General features: G+C 44.4%; 1 protein-coding gene across 1 annotated transcript in view; it reads left to right on the forward strand.

Moving 5' to 3' along the window:
• The window catches only part of POLDIP2 (DNA polymerase delta interacting protein 2), a 28,403-nt gene extending 4,664 nt beyond the window's left edge, over window positions 1-23,739 (forward strand). The window contains exons 3-11 of the mRNA XM_040338354.1: window positions 1,768-1,865; window positions 5,016-5,112; window positions 7,106-7,181; window positions 7,360-7,467; window positions 7,559-7,695; window positions 9,546-9,572; window positions 9,921-10,046; window positions 14,078-14,157; window positions 23,368-23,739. Coding sequence (XP_040194288.1) covers window positions 1,768-1,865; window positions 5,016-5,112; window positions 7,106-7,181; window positions 7,360-7,467; window positions 7,559-7,695; window positions 9,546-9,572; window positions 9,921-10,046; window positions 14,078-14,157; window positions 23,368-23,482 — 864 coding nt within the window. The 3' untranslated portion in view covers window positions 23,483-23,739. The remainder of the gene's footprint in view (window positions 1-1,767; window positions 1,866-5,015; window positions 5,113-7,105; window positions 7,182-7,359; window positions 7,468-7,558; window positions 7,696-9,545; window positions 9,573-9,920; window positions 10,047-14,077; window positions 14,158-23,367) is intronic.
• Window positions 23,740-24,053: the final 314 nt, after the last annotated feature.

Below are 24,053 nucleotides of genomic sequence, written 5' to 3' on the forward strand. Positions count from 1 at the left end.
CCCTGGAGCCCACAGCCGCCCACTGAGCCTTTTTGCAGCCAACCATTCAGTTCACGGCATGGTTGGGGGGTGGAGACTAGAGGTCAGCTGACTGGTGAGGAATGTGAAGTGGGAGGAGCTGGAGGAGACCCTATCTCCTGATTTCCACATAGGTGCCACTGCTACGAGACACCATAAAGTCGGAGACACAGTGAGTAACACTACCTGTGATTAGAGTTGCCATTCAAGTTGGCTGATCAGAACTCCCCCCAAGCATTTCCACTGATCCCAACTCCCCGCCAGCACTGCCACTCATCCCCCCCCCCCCCACCAAGGAGTAAGAGAAGGAATAAAAATAGAGAATACATGGAAGGGAGAGGGAAAAAGAGGGAGGAACAAAGAAAAAGGGGAAGAAAGACGGCAAGAGAGAGGGATGAAGGGGGAAAAAATAAATTAGGATAGAGAGAGATAAAAGGGAAAAGAAAGGAGAACAAACAGAGAGTGGTACATCCTAAAATGTGCCATAAGGGGGTTCAATACTGTACGAGTGGAAGGGATTTAGGGAGCGCAAATTGTCTTGTCTTGCCTTGGGTGCTGACAACCTACGCTACGAAAATAATTTGACTTTTAGGGGTCCCCACACCTTGGGAAATGTTATCAAGGGGTCACGGCACTAGAAGGTTGAGAACCACTGCACTAGATGATGCCTTTCCCTTTCTACATATACTCGAGCAGTGGGGAAAATTGCATGCGATTCAGGCAGGAATCGCACCACATTCCCGTTGAAAGCGCATGTGATTTGCGCCAATTTTTTTTGTATTGACGCAAATCTCACTGCAAAGTATATGTTTTCGGTATCGGCGAGTACGTGACTGAAAGTATCGGTACTAGTACTCGCATATAAAAAAAAAAAATGGTATCTATGTAACCCTAGTATAATGATCGGATCACAAGCCTGACTTTAGCTAACAAACCTTTTTCTTTCACAAGTAAAACAGTTAATTTATGCATTTAAACTAGATACTGTATGTAACCACATTCCTGCAGCTCAAGCATATCTAAACCGGAAATAAAGTTATTGCAGCTTACCAGTCCTTAGATGTGGTGGACGCATTTGTTCTAGGATTTTATCCCCTTTTATTCTTAGTTGCTGATCCTGTCAGTAATATTTTCCATGCTGTAGTGGCTTGCTCTACTGTATCCATGGAAAAGCAGCGTCATCCACCTAAACGGCTTTTCTGATCTGGACTACAATAATTTTCTGCTCTCCTCACCTGTTATAGAGGGAAGTTTTGTACTTAACAGAAGATGGTTGATAACCATGATTAAGATTTCAGTTTCCTGCATGAAAAGTTATGTACGTTGGAAATCTTGCACGATCAACAGTTGTTTGATACTTGCCGAAAATGTGCTTGGTCTGAATAAAGCAAACAAATGCAGCCAGCACATCAAGGATTGGTAAGCTGCAATATCACGTTTTTGTCTCCAAGTATAAATATACTCGGCATAAAAAATAGTGGGGGAATTGGTGCAAAACTAAATAAAAAACAATTGCATCACCTTCCTGCTATTTGAAATTGGTTTTAATATGGCACAAAATATGGAAGACCTTTTTATAGATTAGCAAAGTTATCTGCAATATATAATTGTTTTTACTTTAGTATAAATATTACAAAAATGTATAGTCTACCAAGAGCAGTCCTGCAAATGGGAAAAGTTTTTATTTTTTTGTAATTTTGTGTAAGACTAAACTACTTTGTACTAAGTTTTTCAACATGTTTGTTGCAGCTTTTCCTTCACAGTGTCTTTGGATACAGAGGCATTGTTTTATTTCCATGGCAAGCAAGACTTTACGATCGAGATGTTGCTTCTCCTGTCTCAGAAAAGTTAGTTTGGTAACCTTTTTTTGCTAAGCTGGACCATATGTCCTGTGACGTTTGCTAAAGTTTGGTTCTTCTGGAAGATGGGTAAAACTCGGCTATTTAAAGGGGTTGTAAAGGTAAAAAAAAAAATGTTTCCCCTAAATAGCTTCCTTTACCTTAGTGCAGTCCTCCTTCACTTACCTCATCCTTCCATTTTGCTTTTAAATGTCCTTATTTCTTCTGAGAAATCCTCACTTCCTGTTCTTCTGTCTGTAACTACACACAGTAATGCGATGCTTTCTCCCTGGTGTGGAGAAAGTCTCCTGAGGGGGGAGGGGGTGAGCAGGAGTGTCAGGACACTCTCTACTTTGCAGATAGAGAAAGGTGCTGTGTGTTAGTGGGTGTCCTGACACTCCTGCTCGCTCCCTCCCCACTCAAGAGGCTTTCTCCACACCAGGGAGAAAGCATCGCATTACTGTGTGTAGTTACAGACAGAAGAACAGGAAGTGAGGATTTCTCAGAAGAAATAAGGACATTTAAAAGCAAAATCGAAGGATGAGGCAAGTGAAGGAGGACTGCACTAAGGTAAAGGAAGCTATTTATGTTTTTTTTTTTTTTTTACCTTTTACAACCCCTTTAAATGTTTTGGTAGTTGATATTTATTTGCTATTTTCCCACAAGTACCTACCTCACTCACGTCCCAACCACTTCTAAATATGCTCCTCTTGTACATGAGACATGGACACATTGCTCATTGTACAGAAAATTGTCTGTGTAGGTTAGGTGTCCCAGTAGGTATTAAAAACCTGTAAATCGACCAAATTTATCAGCTATAACATTTCCTATAAAAATCTCCTTAATGTTTCCCCTTGAGGTGCCTCCTGGGAATTTTTGACCAAGAGGAGTTGGATGTGTACACCAAGCTGTTCCTTGCAGTTCTATATTTTGGGGTACGGAAAGTCATAGCTGGGAGGTGGATCTATGGGGAAATACCAACGTCAGGGATGTGGTTGAAAGTTGTGAATGCTGACGTTCTTCTCTACCGTATGAGGCCATGGGAGTTCCCAAGAAGTTTAGGTGGGTTGACTCAAAGGAGACATTGGGGGATGATGTGGATCAGTGAGGGTGAAAGGGTGCCTAGACGTTGGTCTTTAGTTGTTTCATGTTGCTAGTCCTCGCCTGAGGGTGCAGGCTTAACATGCTGATATACATCAGGGGGTATTGGAAGGCTTATATTGGGGAGAACAGGCCCCACAATGTCACTAAAGCATCCACTGAGAAAGATCCTTGCTCATAGAGACAAATCTGTTCAGCTTCACACTGAACCAGGCCATCAGAAGGGTTACATCTGGGATACCCCATCGCTGGCTCAAACTTTTATGGGAGAATATACCACTCCACCGGAGGGGGTTACTGGCTGAGTAAAAAACACCTATCAAATTTCCTCGTCAGAAATGTGGAAAATGGGGAGTTCTGCCCAAGACAGAATGAAGTCCACTACCTACTGTGCCATCCAATCCCCTGAAGGTGATGGCATAACCCTTATGGTAATGGTCATGAAGATACTCTGCAGCGTACGATAACATTTCTAAAAAACTTTGGGATGCGTGCAAGCAAGAAGACTTTTACTAATTGAAGTCCATTACACATGGCTCCTTGATTCTGAACAATGACTCTGTGTTTAGGTCCAATGTATCCAAGGCTGCAGTGCCACATACTCATTTGATCTATTTTTAAGGATACTACAACCCACAATTCACAAACATTTGGGAACGCAGTGTAAAGTCTACATAGACACAGAATGCAATGATTTGCAAATCTCATAAACCCAAATTTTATTCATAATAGAAAGCAGGGGGGCGGAGGGAGTTGATGGCCAGTGAGATCGGATCCAGCTCTTCCTGTTCCCTGTGCTGTGTGTTGTACCTGTTGGTCACAGCCACTGAACAGAGAATAGTTTGCTCCTAATTAACAGTCCTTTTTGTGTGTTGTACCTGCCACAGAATAGAGAGTAGATCACTCCTAATTAAAGTGTTACTAAACCCAGAACCCTGCATTCGTTATCTGGTCTCCCAAAGCACACAGAACATGGAAATGCAATTTTTTTTGGAAAAATAAACTGTTAAATACCTTCTCTCATCAGCAGTATATAGCAGTCTTGTGACTTCTGTCAGTGTCCAGCTGAACACTGGTTAAAGCTTGTAGGAGGGGTTTTCTTTCTCCTCTGACTATCCTATGAGGCTGCATAACCCCTGACTTTCTGTCTGGACAGTGCTGATTAGCCCTGTGCCAATCTCATACACCCTCGAAAAAATAAATACAAATAAATTAGCAAGACAAACCAAACTGAGCATGTGCAGAGTGCCCACACAGCTCTGTACTTTCAGGAGATGGTTTGGGGACTGTGGAAGGAGGGGAGGATCCGAGAAGACGTGATCAAACAGTCTTTTTACACAATGCAGAGGATTACTCCTGAGGCCCCGTACACACGAGAGGATCGATCCGCTGAAATGTATCCGCGGACCTGTTTCAGTGGATAGATCCCCTGGTGTGTACGATCCAGCGGATATTTTTCCGCGAATTTTTTCCCCCGGGGATGGATTTCCAGCGGATCAAGATTTCTTAGCATGCTAAGAAATCTATCCGCTGGAATCCAGTCCAGCGGATTGATCCGCTGGTCTGTACAGACTCAGAGGATCAATCCGTCCGATTGCATCCCTTGCATGCGTCGTAATGATTCAACGCATGCGTGGAATTCCTTATATGACAGCGTCGCGCACGTCGCCGCGTCATCGCGGAGGGAATTCCACGGGGATTTTGATCTCATGGTTAGTACAACCATGAGATCAAAATCCGCCAGAGGATTTATCCGCGGAAACGGTCCCCCGGACCATTTCCGCGGATCGATCCTCTCGTGTGTACTAGGCCTTAGGTTCCACAATGAGTATCACAAGCATGCTTTACTGCATATTCAGGCCGATTTTTATTTTGGAAGGTTTAGTAACACTTTAACAAACTTGCCTTTTGTTAATCGGGAGCAACATCTGCTCCATCTTCTAAGTTAAGAAGAGTTGTGCAAGCATTGTGCCTAATTTCCCCCATTATGTCAGAGAAATCCTAATATGTATAACTTCCTCTTAGTTGATATAAAAAGTAGTTGTCTTGCATTGGCAGGACAGAGACTTCAGCAGCTCATGGATCCAAAGAGGTCAAGGGCAAAACTCATACCTACTATCAAGTACTAATCGATGCCAGAGACTGTCCCCATATAGTAAGTATGATTTATAGAATTCTATTGGGGAAAAACAAAACCTAATTCTTAAAAGGGTTGTAAAGGTAAAAAATGTTTTCCCTAAATAGCTTCCTTTACCTTAGTGCAGTCCTCCTTCACTTACCTCATCCTTCCATTTTGCTTTTAAATGTCCTTATTTCTTCTGAGAAATCCTCACTTCCTGTTCTTCTGTCTGTAACTCCACACAGTAATGTGAGGAAACATTTTTTTACCTTTACAACCTATTTAAGGGGAGTTGCTGTTCCCTTTTTTTACATTTGATTAAATGCGGGGCTTTACAGATGTGGGTTCTAGACCCAGAACATGCCACCCCCATGGTCTGGGTTCTCCTTTCTTTTTTTTCTTTTTTTAAGGTTGTAGCTGTTGGTTACAGCTCCTCTTATGCATGGGTTTCTTACCAAGGTTTTTTTCTTAAGGCTGAGTTCCGCCAACAAAAAAAAATTTAGCTCGGCAGCTACAAATACTGGCTCTCGGGTGGAGGCGCTGCCATATTCAGTAAGGGAATCGGGAAGTGAAGCCATAAGGTTCCCTACAGCGCCTTTTTTTTTTTTTTTTTTTACCACCCCATTAAGCTGCCAAAAGGCAGTGGACGAGGGTGTTCACATGACACAGATAAAATCCTCTCTACACAGGGTGACAGATGATTGGTGAAGACAAATCAAATGAGATAACTAATCAGACTGGAATTGTTGCAAATTTAGAGCAAGCCCATATAATTGGAGAATAATCAACTGAGAACCTAAACCAAAAGTGTGTGCTGTCTCTGGGGCAGATCCACAAAGAGAGTATGCCGGCGTATATACTGATACGCCGGCGTACTTTCAAATTTCCCGCGTCGTATCTTTGTTTTGAATCCTCAAAACAAGATACGACGGCATCTGGGTTAGATCCGACAGGCGTACGTCTTCGTACGGCCGTCGCATTCTTTTACGTCGTCTCTAGTTGGCTTTTTTCGGCGTATAGTTAAAGCTGCTATTTGGTGGCGTACGCAATGTTCAGTATGGCCGTCGTTCCCGCGTATAATTTAAAAAAAAAAATTATTTTGTTTGTGTAAGTCGTCCGTGAATCGGGCTGGACGTAATTTACGTCCACGTCAAAACAATAACGTCCTTGTGACGTCATTTAGCGCAATGCACAGCGGGAAATTTAGGGACGGCGCATGCGCAGTTCGTTTGGCGCAGGGACGTGCTTCATTTAAATGAAACACGCCCCCTACTCGCCGATTTGAATTACGCGCCATTACGCCGCGAGAGATAGACTACGCCGCCGCAACTTACGGCGCAAATTCTTTCTGGATTCGAACCAAACAGAAGTAAGTTACGGCGGTAGCGCAGATCTTTGTGGATCTGCCCCTCTGTATTTGACTGTGCAAGGTCGTGTCGGTCTGCATTTAAAAATGTAATGACTTTACCAGATGTGTGTGTGTGTGTATAATGCAATAACATTATGTAGAAGCAGAGCTAGAAGATCAAGGAGTGACTTTCAATTTTTTTGATTGTATGCTTTTAGGTAGAGCTTCTATTGGTGTTGTTTAAAGAGATGTACAGCCAAAAATTGTTTAGCTGTACTTCTATGGATCACAGGAGTGCAGTTCGTTTTGCACTCCTGTGACCCATTTTCATCCCATTCCGCTGTTGTCAGTTGGTCCAGGCTCTGCGTCATCACGGCTATGAAGTCTGGATCCACCAGATCCTTGGACCAACATCTGGCTCTCGGCTAGCCGCTGAGAGCCTGAGCCAGCCTCCCCCTCAGCCCAATGCTACAGTGAGTGAGTAGGGGGCAGACTGTGACAGTCACCAGCTCTCTGCTCAGGGAGCCACGAGAACTGAGCGATCAGCGGTGTTCGATCGCTCGGCTCTCGGCATAGAATTCTTCTAGGTGTCATGGGTTACTGCACCATATTGCTTTTTGTAGTTGGTAAGCCCTGGTGTGTTTATAGACATTAAATATCCTGATTTCTGTTTCTTGTTAGTCACAGAGGTCACAGACAGAAGCAGTGACGTTTCTTGCAAATCATGACGATAGCAGAGCTTTGTATGCAATTCCTGGTAAGTGAGGCTTCTGCTTCGTAGGTATTTGTTGGCATATTGTCACCATTGGTTGTCATAATGACCACCTGAACAATGGTTTTGGCAACATTATTAAATTGCTTTTACATATTTAATGGTCACGATTTGTCACTTGGCATAATTCTGAATGTATTTCCTACGTTCTGTTTACACACAGGATTAGATTATGTAAGTCATGAAGACATACTTCCATACAACTCTACTGATCAAGTACCCATACAGCATGAACTGTTTGAGAGATTCCTGAGTTATGATCAAACCAAAGGTAAAAAGCACAAATTCTTTCCTTTTATGCAGAGTAAAATGAAATTTAAATGTAATATTAAATCAGATTTTAAGACAATTCACTCTTGCAGTGCCACCGTTTATATCGCGGGAAACATTGCGTGCTTGGCAGGAAAAGAATCATCCGTGGCTGGAGCTCTCAGATGTACACAGGGAGACCACTGAGCAAATTCGGGTCACTGTGATTCCCTTCTACATGGGAATGAGGGTCCGTAATTATCTTCTTTTTTTTTTTTTTTTTTTTTTTTTATTGCTGTGGTGTGTTGGCTTTAAAATGAATCCCTCAAAATACATTTCTTGCATAAGAACCCTTGAATAGAAGTTGCAATTCCTTGAACCCTTAAGCTACTTAATAATTTTGGGTTAGTAAAGGTAAATCTCTACTTTTTTCACTGCTGCACTTCTGACTAGTAACTTCTCTCTGAGGCTATATGCAAGTTTTTTTTTTGTTTTCTGAGCTGCTGTGATAGGCTCTACTGTGTTCCAGGTATGAGACTGGAAATCTCGTCTCGAACCTAGAACACAGTGCGGTATGTAGACGCAGCTACAGAGTTTATACCGCGCATTCAGTGGCCTCACATGTTAGTGAGGGACATTGTTTATTTTGGCCAAGCTGGCCAAAACAAACTATGTAAAGATGGAGCTTAGCTTTAAAACCACTATTGGGTTTCATTTGATATTTTTTTTTTTTTTTTTGGGAGATTCGCTTTTGATGTTGTGGTAGCAGTTGTCACTATGACAGGAGGTGGGGTGAAAATCGACGTGGTTGGTTGTTCTGAGCTGAAGTTGGGGGGGAAAGTCACTATAAAGATGAGGGAACTTGTATTGGACACTCTCCTAACTTTGGGGGATGTATACTCCCTTCTAGTCGTGTCTCCATGAGCTGCTATTTTTTTTCTGCTTTTTTTTTTTTTTTTTTTTTACAAAGGTATTTTATTTGTGCAGACTAACCTTTTACCAATTGGTCTGCTTTAATGAAAATGAGGCAGATTGTTGTCCTGACAGGGGAGAAGATGGAGATCTTGTGTTTCTGCTAAGCAGGAACACGGATATCTGTCTTCCTCAAGTCACAGTATTCCCCCATAGTTAAACACTTCCTAGAAGCATGCTTAACCCTTTTGATCACCCCTTTCCAGCCAGTATCATTAGTACAGTGACAGTGCATATTTTTGTTAGCACTGATCACTGTATTGGTGTCACTGGTCCCCAAAAAGTGCCAGGGGTCTGATTTGTCTGCCGCAATGTCACAGTGCTGATGAACATCGCTGATCGCCTCCATTACTAAAAAAATTGCATAAAAATATCATCTAGTTTGTAAGCACTATAACATTTGTGCAAACCAATCAATATGCGCTGATTGGGATTTTTTTTTTTTTTTACAAAAATATGCAACAGAATACATATAGGCCTAAACTGATTAGGACATTTTATTTTATTTTTATTATTGGATATTTTTTTTTTTTTTTTTTTTTGCATAAAGTAAAAAATATATAGACATTGATTTTATTTGGGTACGGCGTCGCATGGCGGCATATTGCGAAAAATGGCCTGGTCATGAACTTTCCGGGTCTAAAGTGGTTAAAATGGTAGTAAAGGCTTTAAAAATAAAGAGAACGCTATATACTAGCACATTATGAAACGCTTGCCTTGAAACTCAGCCCTCGAGCACCGCACTGTCATCTCTACAGAGGCTTCCATCTTCGACCAATCTTCCTTCCGGGTTCATAAGCTGAGCCGCGATGACGTCTCTCACGATACAGAGCTTTGAAGGAATGGCACAGGTATGCTTTTCCTTCAGAGCACATGCGCTGGTGATGTCACCGGCTGCTGCTCCCTCGAATATCTCCTAAGCGATGTGATTTTTAGGAGATATTCATTTTTCCTACAGGTAAGCTTTAAAATAAACTTACCTGTAGGTAACTCTCAAGTGTGTGTGTGTGTGTGTTTTTTTTTTTTCTTTCACTTCTTAATGAGTGATTTTACTTTAAGAATGTAATGCATACGAGTTTATGGTATGCCCTGTGTGTAATCTAACATTTCCCTTCTATTTCATTATAGGAAGCCCAAAATTCACACGTTTATTGGGTAATTATCTTTTTGGTTTCAGTTTTACCATTCTAAAGTAAATGTTCCTTGCAAGTTGCAACCTTTGTAAGCTATTCGAGGATATCCTTTTAATCCTCGATTTGTTACCAAGTCAATGGCCTGGAGTAAACGGATAGTAGAGCCAGACTTTCACTGTTCTGGGTCATTTCCTAACTAGGCATTTAAAAATGGGGGGGGGGAAACAATCGTAGCTCCTATTATACAGATTCTTTCTATTAATTGACACTTGTTTCTGGGCATTTGTACTCGCACATATATTACATGATTTTGTTGGTTCAATAGGATATTTTTAGTATTTTATTTTAATCATTGCTTTACCCTGTATAGTGGCGTTACTGCATCCGCCTCGAGAATCTTGGAGCAGAAGTTGTTCAGCTAAGAGAACGTCACTGGCGGATTTTTAGTCTCTCTGGAACGCTAGAAACTGTGAGAGGTCGAGGTGTTGTTGGCAGGGTAAGTTCTGTGTCCAAGGTGGATCGCAATGTTTTTCAGACCCTATTCACACCTGAGCATTTTGTAGCTCAAAGCTCCAAAATCCTCAAAGCTCCAAAATCCCATGGTTTTCAGTTGTCTGTTCACACCTAAGCATAGTGTCGCTTGATGCTTGCATCTCAAAGTGTACTCGTGCTTCTTTAAGCTACTTTGTTCAATTGTTTTAGGCTTCAGTAAACTTTAGTGGAAGTACCTATAAAAACGTACAATTTGTTCCACAGTAACTAGCTTTCCATTGGCAAAAAAAAAAAAAATTGAATAAGAAAATGCCCCAGATGCTTGAAAAACACACTAAAAAATGCCTATACAGATGCTAAAAAGATTCAACTAAAGATGCTTCCCTCAAGTGTGAATGCAGCCTAAAGTATAGACTGGCAACTCTGTGTAAGACCAGACCGTTTAAAGGTTACTGCACTGTCTGTAGGCATTCAGGGGTTGCTTATTTGCCTAGGAAGATTTTGGCACTCCCAGCTCTGAGGTCCTCCACACAGAGATTCGACTTAACAGGCACTTCCAGAATGCATGGCGAATACAGCCGCCCTCAGATGGGAAATCCAATGTAAAACTACAAAAAACAAACTGGGAAGGCGCAAACACCTAGTGCATTACCAACAATTTAGTGAAAAGATATAAAATCGATTAAAAATTAATACTCACAAAAGTGCAACAAGTGAGCGCATGTAAACCGGAAGAAAGTGTGGTGCAGGATACACGTACTTGCGACACCCCACTATACTGGCAAACTGACACGTTTTGGACACACACACACTTCCTCAGGGTTATAGCTTCCCAATACGTTTTTGGTTATGCACTATGTGTTTGGCATCCGATAGACATCTTGGATGCCAGGTATCCCCCAACCCCCCCCCCCCCCCTCATTGTCTCACAAAATAAATAGACATTGTTTATTCCTCCTCGCAAAACTTTGTAACTTGAAAGTGCATGTTTAGAGATTTTAGGTCCAGGGTAGAATAAAGTCGCCTGTGTGTGTGTGTGTGTGTGTGTGTATTTGTTTTTTTTTCTTCTTCTTACTGTGAACAGGTTAGAGTTCTTTGAACCTGTTCTCCATCCGACAACTCCCTGGGGCAAAAGATGGTTCAGGGGATTCTTAAAATCTCGACTGTCCCTGAGCACGTTCCAAGTTCTACCAGGTGGATGTCCAATGTAGATGCAGCTTTTTATGACAAAGTTCTTGCCGCAGCACTCTGTTGAGTCTGTTGACACTTGGGCCTGTTGACGCATTTCTCTTTGCCTTGTTGTTGCACACCCTTCTTATTCATTGCTTGGGAATGTTCCTGGTTCTGTGAATGTCAAGCCTGTGTCCTCTATTGTACAGTTTAGGGTGAGGGGGATTTTGATTTGCCTGTAAATGCCGAATTTTTGATTATGGTAGAGGACACAGGACACCCTCCCCTCTGTTCTTATGTTATTTTGTAGAGGTGCACTGAATGGAAATTTTGGTGTCGAAACCAAAAATTAAGGATGCACTTAGCCGAAAATATCAGTTTATATAAATATTTATTAGGGCTGTTTCTGATCAAAAATTTTCTGTTCGATTAATCGTTTTTTTTATCGATTAATCGACTAATTTCGATTAATTATAACGCACATACAGATCCAACTACTTTTAGCTGATCTCCTTGCAGGCTGATTCCCAGTGCAGCTACCAACCACTGGAAAAATGGATAGCAGGATACAAAAAACACACAAAGGCAGCGCTCGATGGGAATAGCATTAAACTTTTATAGTCTTCAAGTAGGTAATAAAATAAATATTGCACTGGAGATAAAATCGATGTAGCTACATAAACTGTAAAAATGGTGCGAGTAATACCAAACGGTAGCAAAAAGTCATAAACATGTAGCTAAGTATAATACTGGTATAAAAATGTGTACAACGATGCCACTGCTGAATCCAGATGAGGAGAGGGTAACATCAGTCCGTCGACATGTAGATGTCCCGTGAAGGGAACTATCACAACTCCCAGTGGATGGTTGTAGAATCCCAGGTTGATAGAGGGAAGTGTAACAGCCCTTGCGTGTGGCAGATAGTAAGGTCCCGCCGGCATGCAGATATGAAGGCACAGCAAAGGAGCCCTTCAGATGGACACGGCAAGCCCCGCCGGTGTCCGTGACGTTACTGGATCTCCGACGGAACTCCCTGAAGGCCCAGAAGCCGGCAGAGAGGTGAGTACCAATCAAAAGAATTTTAATCGATCAAAAAAATTAAAGATTAATCGATCAATTAAAAGTTAATTTGCACAGCCCTAATATTTATATAATTGTATTCGACTTTTTAATTAATATCAATTTAATATGAATTTATTGTTGGCCAGTATTGGCATCTGTAGTGCAAGAAAAACTCAAAAATGCAGTCTGACCATCTCTTGTATCATGTCTGCAATCTCTTACTTAAACATACTGCTAATAGTATTAGCAAAATTCCCATTCGGTGCGCCTCTAGCAGACATGATACAGAAGATGGTCAGAGATTGCAGACCTGATGCAGGAAATCAATGCAGCCTCACCAGGGCCCGGATAAGAGCGCCAATCTCCCACTGTGTCACACAGCTTGGATATGAATTCCCGGGGCGGGTGGCCACAGTCCCAAAGTCATGGTACACGTCACACTAATTACATTTCCTGCCATTGGATCGGTGTGCCGTTTGACAGGAGGCGGGACATTGTTACAGCGGCCCATGACACAGGAAGATCGCCACTCTGCTTGACAAGTGGAGGACTCTGACTGAGCCGCCAGGATGACATGCTCGCAATGTGTGGCCCACGGGGCAGACTGCCCCTTTTTTGTTGCCATTATCGGCACCCTTTCTTTCAACTGCATGTTGAAAACAGTTTTCAGTTGATATTTTTTTGGGAGCTGAAATTTCGATGCACCTACTATTACTTTGTATTGCTAACTACAGTGAGTCCACTGTGTGGACTCTCACACTGCTGCCAGAATTACCCAGGGGACAAGCCTTCAAATCTTGGTCAGCAGGGCCGCCATCAGGGGGGTACAGGCAATAAACCTGTACCCCCCCTTTCTTTTTTTTGTAAGGTGTCCCCAGGGCAACACCCCCCCCCCCTTCTTCTTTTTTTTTTTTCTTTTCGTCAGCACCCAAAGCCCCCAGACCCTGAATTTGCGGCGGCAGCACCCCCCCCCCCACCTCTCAATTCATGGCACCTCCCTGCTTCTCAATTTTATCAATTAGCGGCGCCCCCCGGCCTATCAATTCGCAGAAGTTCCCCTGCTTCTCATTCCCCCCCGATTCTCTGCTCCAGGGGGCCCATGCCCAAAGCTGTGTAAGGGGCCCCATAATTCCTGATGGCGGCCCTGGTCAGTGTCCAGTCACCTAAAGGTACCAGCCCATAAAACGGGGTCTGTGAATATCAAGCCTGTACTGTGTTCCAAGATATAAAATTTACATGTCAACATTCCTTTTACTTTTTTGTATCTCACTCAGAAGAATCCAGCCCACTATTACCTCAGGGATCGCTGGATTACACATTGACATTATCAGGGGGCTTGAAACTTCTAACGGGTGAGATCGCTACCTGGCGATAGCTTGCACCTTCATGAATATGGTAGCTTCCTTGTATATACACAGTACAGCAAAATAGATGACAGAAAAGTCCTAGGCAAACAAGGAACTTCTGAATGTCTGCTAGTGATGTTTTAGGTGTTTGCAGGTTTGAGGAGTGTTATTTTGACCAATGGAAAGTTAGCAACTAGGAAAAAAAACTTGCAATACATGTGTTTGCACTTTTTTAGGTGCTCTCATTAAAGTCTCTTGGATCAAATACGCCTGAAGCTTGAAGCTCATATGCTTTCAGGCTTCAAGCAACACTATGCTCCAGGTGTAAATGGGGGGCCTTGGAGTAAGGTAACTGCTCATGAACATTCATAAAAACAATGTAGATATGTGTAACTTGATATCATTTCCATTTATGTGTTCTTTATATAGTCGGGCTGTTTTTTTTTTGTCTTTTTAGGAGCCTGTTCTGTCTAAGGAGCAGCCAGCTTTTCAGTACAGCAGTCATGTGTCTCTACAGGCCTCCAGTGGCCATATGTGGTGAGTTACATTTGTGCTCGTCAATAAGAATTATTACACATGAATTGTGGATAAACATGACCTACCAGTTCCAGCTGAGTGTCTGTCTGGTCCTGTAAATGGACTTATTTATGTTAAGCAGGACATGAGCTAGGCTATCTTTGAAAACACTTTTATACTTTAAACAAGACTAATGTGTGTATCCAGCTTTATAGCCTTGTGATCATGAGCGCTGTGGTCACAAAATACCGCCATTATGGGCAATACAAGTAAACTATATTCTCACAAATGTTTAATGGTCTAGCTGAGCATGTCTCTTTGGGGTTCCAGACTAATACTCTGAGCATAGACTGCCACTGCTGGTTCTGGATATATTCCCGTCACCGCAGCTTGTTCAAAAAGTGCCTCATACCCTATTATCTTTTGGATTGGGTGAATTTCTTTATCGTACATCACGGGACACAGAGCGGCATATTCATTACTATATGGGTTATATGGAGTACCTTCAGGTGATGGACACTGGCAATCTCAAAAACAGGAAGTGCCCCTCCCTATATAACCCCCTCCCATAGGAGGAGTACCTCAGTTTTTACGCCAGTGTCTTAGGTGTTGGTCATGGTTTAGCTTGCCTCCACATCCTTGGGATTAAGGTGGGCTAACCGGTTCTGTCCAAAGGCCTCAGTGCTAAAGTGGTCAGCAACCGGACCCCAAACCATTGGGGTATAGCCCATAATGCTTTCTGTCACAGAGAGCTGGACTCTGGGCCCAGAACTTAGAAACCTTTGGGGGCCTAATGTTTCTGTTGCCAGGGTGCTATATGGGCCCATGACAGTGGATCCTTCATAGGAACCCAGGGCCTGAAGGTCTAGACGCCCCACGGAGATGGGGGAAGATTGGACCTCTTGCTGTGCAAAGTCCTGCGGCATGGAGCAGGTAAGTGAAGGGGAAACTTGCGGAACTTGGTTCGCAGCAGGTTTTTTCTGGGGGAAGGTCACAGCGGGACATGCCTATGGTTTATGCGCTGCATCTGGCAAGGTGAGTCACATATCTTAAGATAGGATGACTCTATATGTGTATATTCCCCATAATTGTGACCTCCCTGGTAGTATTGCAACTGGTGCTAGAAGCATTGAAAAGGGCCTGTGTGTATAGTGACAATTCTCTCTGAGAGAAGCCCCTGGGAATCTATTGAGGTTTCTTATGTAGAGGGAGTGAATGCTCTTACCTGCAAGCCTGCTCAGAGAGGTCCAGGCGGTTGCTGCAGAAAAATAATGCCGCTCTGTGGATCCTGGCCTGGACGGCAGGATCAGCCTCTGACCTCCTCGTGTGTGGCCTCCGTCCCCCCCCCCCGCCGGCGGGCGCGCGCGCATCCCCGTGATATGGGCGCAATTTCGCGCCGTTTTTCTGAAGGGGAAGGGCGGGCCCGTAGGTAAAAGGAAGGGGCGGCCCTTCCAAAAAAGTTCCCAGCTCAGTGATGTGTTGGAACTGAGAGAGGAAGGACCAGAGCGGCAGAGTGGGGCGCCGAGGACACACAGTGGCCAAAGAAGAGTATTACAGTCTTCAAAAAGACTGTCTTTCACCCTAAAGATAGGGTTTCTTTTTCTTTTCAGCAGTTTTTATTGGCAAATACTACTAAAGGGGGACAGAATGGTTTTTCTTTCTTTGGTTTAAAAAAAAAAAAAAAAAAAAAAAGAAACAAACCAAGATTAATAAGGAAAGGCATTTTTTTCCCCAGAAAGGGTTTTGGGCAACAACTATTTATTTTCCCAAACACCATTAAGTAGCGGGCGTACCTCGGTATTGTACCATGGCATCTGGTTCGGAGGGTACAAAAGGTGGGGATTCCCCCAGAGGGTCCGGGGTCTCGGACAAAGTCTTACCGCTACTTTCCCCAGAAGGAGCCTTGGTGAGACCATCGGGATCTGGGGCTGGAGCTGGCACGGGTCAGTCCAACCCTAGGGTGGTCACGGACGAGGTACTGTCCACCTCTCTAAAGGAGATGGAAAAAAGAATGGAAAAAATGATAGCCAAGGCTATGCGGGGCAGAAAACGGAATAGATCTCCGTCGCCCGAGTGTGAACCCTCAGATGAGGAGGTCCCTTCCGCAGGGGAATGGGAAGACCTCTTGGACAAGGACCAAGTAGGTTCAGGGATCGAGGATCCGGGTACGGAGGAGTCTGGCGCAGCCTCCCAAGGGGAGAGCTGGTGGGTTCAAGTTTTAACAGACTTGGTCCATAGGACATTCAACTTGCCAGTACCAGATCTCCAAGTATCAACGGTCTCAGCTTTGGGCTCACTAAGAGCGCCTCAAACCAATGCGGTTTTTCCGATCCATCCTCTACTAGAGGAAGTTATGTTCCAAGATTGGGCCAAGCCAGATAGAATCTTTGTACCACCAAAGAGATTCTCTGCCTTATATCCTATGGAAGAGAAATTTTCCAAGAGATGGGCAGCCCCGGCTGTAGACGCAGCCATCTCATGTGTTAACAAATCTTTAACATGCCCTGTAGAAAACATACAGGTGTTCAAGGATCCGGTTGATAAACGCTTGGAAACGCTACTTAAAACCTCCTTCACTACTGCAAGGGCAGTAGTGCAGCCAGCTGTGGCTGCAATTGGGGTTGCGCAAGCATTATCGGATCAAGCTAAGCAGATGCTTAAACTTATTCCTGCCCAGCAGGCAGAAGAATTTTCGGACGTCCCTAGGGCCATACGCTTTACGGTAGATGCGATTAAGGATTCGATCCAGCAAGCGTCACGTCTATCATTATCCCTTATCCATATGAGAAGACTCTTATGGTTAAAGAGCTGGGAGGCAGAGCCCCCATGCAAGAAGCTCCTGGTAGGGTTCCCCTTCCATGGAGGACGACTCTTCGGAGAAGACCTGGACAAATACAACCAAGCCAATTCAAGCGGAAAAAGTACTCTTTTGCCCACCAAGAAGAAGTTTCGGGGGCCTGCGTTTAAACGACAGTACTCCCCTGGGCAGGGGCCCTCCAATACCAAACAGTATCGACGGCCTCCTGCAAGATCAAATTTTAACAAGTCGCAGGGACAGGCCGGCGCAGGCAAGAAGCAGTGGTTTCGCAAGCCAGCAAAGCCAGCCCCCAAGCCGGCCTAATGAAGGGGCGCCCCCACCCTCGAAGGTGGGGGGAAGACTGCGTCTCTTTACAGAGGTTTGGGAGGCCAGCATTCCCGACAAATGGGTACGGTCCTCCGTGGCTACAGGCTACAAACTAGACTTCCTAATGTTTCCTCCTCCTCATTTTCAGGAGTCAAGAGTACCAAACGATCCGAAGAAGGGAGCCGCATTAATAGCGGCATTGAATCATCTACTCTCTCAGGAGGTAATAGTAGAGGTACCAGTCCAAGAACAGGGGCTAGGTTTCTACTCCAACCTATTCATTATCCCAAAGCCCAACGGCGATGTCAGGCCAATTTTGGACTTAAAAATGGTAAATGCATACCTAAAGGTCCGCTCATTTCGGATGGAATCCGTGCGGTCAGCAGTTGCCGCACTTCAGAAGGACGATTTTATGGCATCCATAGACATAAAGGATGCTTACCTTCATGTTCCAGTTTACCAGCCACATCAAAGATTTCTACGCTTCTCGTGGCTCTACGTCATTTCCAATTCATGGCGCTTCCCTTCGGGTTGGCTACGGCCCCCCGGGTGTTCCCGAAGGTCCTAGCTCCAATCCTAGCCAATCCAAGGGGTCACGATCCTAGCATACCTGGACGACCTCCTAGTCATAGATCACTCGTCTCCTGGCTTGGAACGAGCAGTGGCCCTCACAGTTCAGTACCTCGAGAGGTTCGGCTGGGTCCTAAATCGAGAAAAATCAGCATTCCAGCCCACAAGGCAGTTGGAATATCTCGGCATGAGATTAGACACAGAACAACAGAGGGTGTTTCTGCCTCTGATAAAAGTCAAAGCCATCAAGGAATTAATTCTACTGGTTCTAAGCAAGAAGGAACCAACTGTTCGCCTATGTATGCGGTTACTAGGCAAGATGGTGGCCACATTCGAGGCGGTACCGTACGCCCAGAGCCACACTCGCATCCTGCAGGCAGCCATCCTGTCAGCCTGGAGCAGGAGGCCACAGGCCTTAGATATCCCTTTGCCGCTCTCATCAAGAGTCCGACAAAGTCTGTGTTGGTGGTTAGACCCTCAGAATCTACTGAAGGGGAAGTCTTTCAGCCCAGTGGCTTGGAAGATAGTAACCACAGATGCCAGCCTAACAGGCTGGGGAGCAATTTTGGATGGTTGCACTCGCCAAGGCACTTGGGCAAAGCCAGAGAAGCAGTTGCCCATCAACATCTTGGAGCTCAGAGCTGCTCGACTAGCCCTCAGGGCTTGGACGTCCAAGTTGCAGGGGTTCCCGGTGAGAATTCAATCGGACAATGCCACGGCAGTGGCATACATAAATCACCAAGGGGGAACCAAGAGTCAAGCCGCTCAGAGAGAGGTGAGCTTGATTCTCCTATGGGCAGAAGCTCATGTGCCCTGCATATCGGCAATATTTATTCCAGGAGTGGACAACCTTCAGGCGGACTTTTTAAGTCGCCAGACTCTGTTGCCGGGGGAATGGTCTCTACATCCACAGGTCTTTCAGACACTCTGCCAGAGATGGGGAGTGCCGGACGTGGACGTCATGGCATCAAGACTCAACAAGAAGCTAGACAGGTTCATATCCCGCTCAAGGGATCCGATGGCCTGCGTAACCGATGCGCTGGTTTGCCCTTGGCATCAGTTCAAACTACTTTATGTATTTCCCCCGCTCCAGTTACTACCCCGCCTGCTGCGCAGGATCAGGGTGGAGCACATACCAGTCATCCTGCTAGCTCCAGCATGGCCCAGAAGGGCATGGTATTCACTAATCCTAAAGATGGTAGTGGGAGACCCTTGGACTCTTCCTCTACGGCCAGACCTGCTATCGCAAGGTCCGATCCTCCACCCTGCCTTACGGCATCTAAATTTGACGGCCTGGAAGCTGAATCCCTGATTCTCAGGGGTAGAGGTCTGTCTCAGAAAGTAATCTCTACCCTAATCAGAGCCAGGAAACCGGTCTCTAGGGTGATTTATTACAGGGTCTGGAAGGCCTATGTAGGCTGGTGTGAGTCCAAGCGATGGCTTTCTCGCAAGTTTACCATCGATAGAGTATTACGTTTTCTCCAGCTAGGAGTGGATAAAGGACTGGCATTAAGCACAATCAAAGGACAGATTTCAGCTTTGTCAGTGTGGTTTCAGCGGCCGCTGGCCACCCACTCGCTAGTTAAGACCTTCCTTCAAGGGGTCTTACGTATTAATCCTCCAGTTAAATCCCCGCTTTGTCCGTGGGATCTAAATCTTGTTCTGTCAAGTTTACAGAAACAACCTTTTGAGCCGTTGGCTGAAATTCCTTTGGTTTTACTGACAAGGAAGTTAGTATTTTTGGTCGCCATAGTTTCCGCCAGAAGAGTATCGGAACTGGCAGCCTTATCCTGTAAGGAACCATATCTTATTTTGCATAAGGACAGGGTCGTTCTCCGCCCTCATCCTTCCTTCCTACCAAAGGTTATATCCAGTTTTCATCTAAACCAGGATTTGGTATTACCATCCTTCTTTCCTAAACCTACTTCCAGAAAGGAAGGGTTGCTGCATACCTTGGATATTGTCAGGGCCATGAAGGCCTATCTTAAAGCTACAGAGAAGATCCGGAAAACAGATGTGTTGTTCATTTTACCGGATGGGCCCAAGAAGGGGCAGGCAGCTGCAAAATCCACCATCTCGAGGTGGATTAAACAGTTAATCACTCAGGCCTACGGCTTGAAAGGGTTGCCTCCTCCGTTATCATTAAAGGCTCATTCTACTAGGGCCATGGGCGCCTCCTGGGCAGCACACCACCAGATCTCTATGGCTCAAGTTTGCAAGGCGGCAACCTGGTCTTCTGTCCACACGTTTACAAAATTCTACCAGTTGGACGTAAGAAGGAATACGGATACAGTCTTTGGGCAGGCAGTGCTGCAGGCTGCAGTTTGAGACCCTCGGATTCCGGGGGCTCCCTTTTGAGTTAAATTTAAAAAAAAAATTTTTCTCAACTAAGTTGGATTTATTATGATTTGAGTATATCTCTAAATTAAATCCTTTTGTCTTAGGAAGATGTTCTCCCTCCCCTCATTGTAAGCATTGCTTTGGGACATCCCATATAGTAATGAATATGCCGCTCTGTGTCCCGTGATGTACGATAAAGAAAAAGAGATTTTTAATACAGCTTACCTGTAAAATCTTTTTCTTGGAGTACATCACGGGACACAGAGCTCCCACCCCTCTTTTGGGGACCATTTTGGGAGGCATACTGCTTGCTACAAAACTGAGGTACTCCTCCTATGGGAGGGGGTTATATAGGGAGGGGCACTTCCTGTTTTTGAGATTGCCAGTGTCCATCACCTGAAGGTACTCCATATAACCCACATAGTAATGAATATGCCGCTCTGTGTCCCGTGATGTACTCCAAGAAAAAGATTTTACAGGTAAGCTGTATTAAAAATCTCTTTTTTTTTATTTATGAATAAGTGGATGCATGTCTGCAGCTGCTATCTGTCCGGTATGGCAACGATTTCATTTATTTTTATTTATATAATCTTTATTTTTATATTTTGTATGTAAAACATGAAAAATCACATAATTTGAGTTGAAGTACAACAAAAACCCAGCATAACTGGGGAAGCATTGGGGGGAGGGGGAACAACACATTCCATTGCAATGCCATGTCTGTGACCCCAGCATGGGCCCACATCCTCATTATAGCTCTCAACCAAGGAATTAGGGCATAACTCTGCCCCTAGGCCAGCAGGATCCCGATGGGCATTACCCCCCAGGGGGGGGGCCACAAGACCTCCTTCATACCTCAATCTAGGGGGGACACCTCTCGGGTCCCATCTGCAGCCTGCTTAGGTGTAGGCCCCACCGGGGTTTCAAGATGAGTTCTCTACCAAGTGAAACCACAAAACAAAAACAAAAAAAATGAACAAAAATTAATTAACTAAAGGGGAAACTAAACAGGTTGCAAAGAACGTGATGCACCGTAGGGTAGGTCTCCAATATTGGCCATATAGACCGTGGAGGAGGATAGACGGACAAACATCTGTAAGCAGGGTGCATGAAAGGACACCATCAGTCATGCGCATCACCACCAGCACGTCTCCTCAGCTTCAGTGAGGGCTCTAACTCCAGCAGCGCAACATCCAGGCTAGATGGCACAGGGTCCGGGTCCAGCAGTAAAGGTCCGCCACTGTGGCAACAATTTCATTTTTTAATTTGTTGTTCTGTCAGAGGTGTACTTCTGTTTTTATACATGAAATGTTTGTATTTCAATAAACCTGTTGATTCCTCTCTGATATTCTTGTTGACCTGGAGTCCCCTTTTAATTTAGCTGAGGTCCATCAGTTTCGTTTTATCCACATATTTATGAACAAAGGTCCAATGGGTAAACTTGATGATTTAGTGAGCGCAGCTGATGTAACCTTTTTGTCGTTAATTGGCAGAACTTTTTTTTTTTTTGTAGGAGATAACCTAGCATGGCTCCATTAAAAAAGGAAAGTTTGAAAAGTTTTTAGGGGCAGTAGTAAGTACTGCTGAGTTCAGAGGTCAGTATTCTGTAACCTGGAGTGCAGAAGATGCAGCGGTTACGGTGGTCAGTACAATGTAATGCACGGTTTAGGGGTCAGTGGTAAGTAGTATGTAACTGGGAATGCAGAGCACAGGCATGAGTAGTGCAGAGATCAGAAGGAAGCCAGAACTCAGAGGTTAGTAGTAAGTACCACAGAGGTCAGGGTCAGTGGAATGTAACAAACGGCAGAGGTTAGTGGTGCATAAGGGCCTGGTCACACTGGTACAGTGATTGGTGTTTTTCCCACACTGAAAGAACGCAGTGTGATTAAAATGCAGACATGCTTCATAATAACGCACTGCCCTGCTGTGTGGTGACATGAATGAAGTGAAATTAAAAAAGTGAGCTGTGTAACGTGATAACCTGCATCACACCACTCCCTGGTGAACATCACTACAGCCCAAAATGCACTTCAGCCTGCTCACTAAAATGCTCTGATTTGGGTGAATGGGCCCCAAGCCTTGGTTCACACTACTGCATGCTATCTAGGGCAACTCATTCATTTCAGTGGGCTGCCCTACCTGCGAGAAACATGAGGAAAGAATTCTCTGGCCCTTCTGGAAAATTGTCCCTAGTCACAGGGTGCTGGGCACCATGGGGTTGACTTGCTAAAGGCAAATCCACTCTGCACTACAAGTGCACTTGGAAGTGCAGTCTATGTAGATCTGAGAGGAAGCTCTGAAATGAGGGGAAGCTCCTGCTGATTTTATCATCCAATCATGTGCAAGCAAAAATGCTGTTTTTTTTGTTCCTTGCATGTCCCCCTTGGATCTACAGCGACTGCACTTCCAAGTGCACTTGTAGTGCAAAGTGGACTTACTTTTAGTAAATAACCCCCATGTGTTTTTAAGTGTGTGTGAAAACACACACAGTTTATGATGGGTGGGGTGCCATTAAGAAGTATCTACAGCCCAAGCCATTTACCAATTCCCCTTCTCAGACAGCTACCACAATAAAACAAAATACATTTGCATATCTCTGGCATCGCAGCCTTTTAGAACACTGCCAGCCCAGCACTAAGGAGCTGTCATGCGCCTGCTGTCTTGCGCCTGCTGTCTCCTGTGGCACTGACCCCCTGAAGTTACCCATTTTGCAGCACCTCTTTCCTTAGTCTCTACTGTGGCTGCTTTAACACAGACACTGCTCTGGCATCTGCTGTGCGTGGGACTCTGCTCCCTGATTGGTGTTGAGTCTCCTGTTCCCATCTGGCCCGCCCCTTACCTAGTACTTGCATTGGCTGTAATTTACAATGCCCCTGTGATCTGAGATATGGCAGGGGCGCTCAGGAGCCGCGTCGTGGTTGCGGTCTACTTGTCAGGTGGTAGCGTTTGATAGGTTGCTGACCCGGGGCTTGGAGGATAAAAAAAAAAAAAAAAGATTGTAGTCACCACATCTAAGGAAATTGGTAAGCTGCAGTATACATATTTTTCATTTTTTGGGTTTAATAAGATAGTATTGAAGCCAGAGGATTAGAATGACAGATAACTAGCACTTTCTGCATGGACACCCCTGCATTAGCACAGGTTTGCTTTGCGAATAAATGTGCACTTGCTTAAGTACATCTGTATTTTTCCTTCAGGGGAACCTTCCGCTTTGAGCGACCTGATGGATCACACTTTGATGTCAGGATTCCTCCTTTCTCTCTGGAGAGTAACAAGGATGAAAAGACGCCCCCATCTGGTCTTCATTGGTAGTGATGTTGCACAGCCTTGACTGAAAAGCACTTTGTTGAACTGTTCTCATCAGACTGTTGTGTCTCAGACTATGAACAGGAAGCTATTTGTCATATCCCTATCCTCGGACATCCCTTTTTGTTTAGTTTGAGATGAGGATGTGTGTCCCTCCCCCTCCTGAATACTGACGTTGCTGCTTTATATTTAATTTCCTACACTGCAGGTATTGTCCCGATCACACGTCCTCCTGAAACAGCAGAGCCTTTGGGGAATTTTTTTTTTTTTCTTTTGAATAAAGTAATACATTTCTTGATGTGACTGTTGTAATTTTCTTAGAGTGTAGCATTTGATAATCACTGCATAATGTAAGATGGCATAGCCTTGACGTTAACTGATGACAATATTCAGTGCCTTATCCCTATAAGAATTGTTAATCTGCATATTTTGATTTTGGGTTTATTATCACTTAAATTTAAAGTCTAACTCCATCTTTCCTTCCACTGTAGCTTGGACAAAGCTGGCCCATATGAAATGTTTCCTTTACTAATTACTGTGCCTGCTCTGTATAAACTGCATGTAGCATCAGGTATGT

Source organism: Rana temporaria, chromosome 2 (assembly GCF_905171775.1).
Source record: "Rana temporaria chromosome 2, aRanTem1.1, whole genome shotgun sequence".
Lineage (NCBI taxonomy): Eukaryota > Metazoa > Chordata > Amphibia > Anura > Ranidae > Rana > Rana temporaria.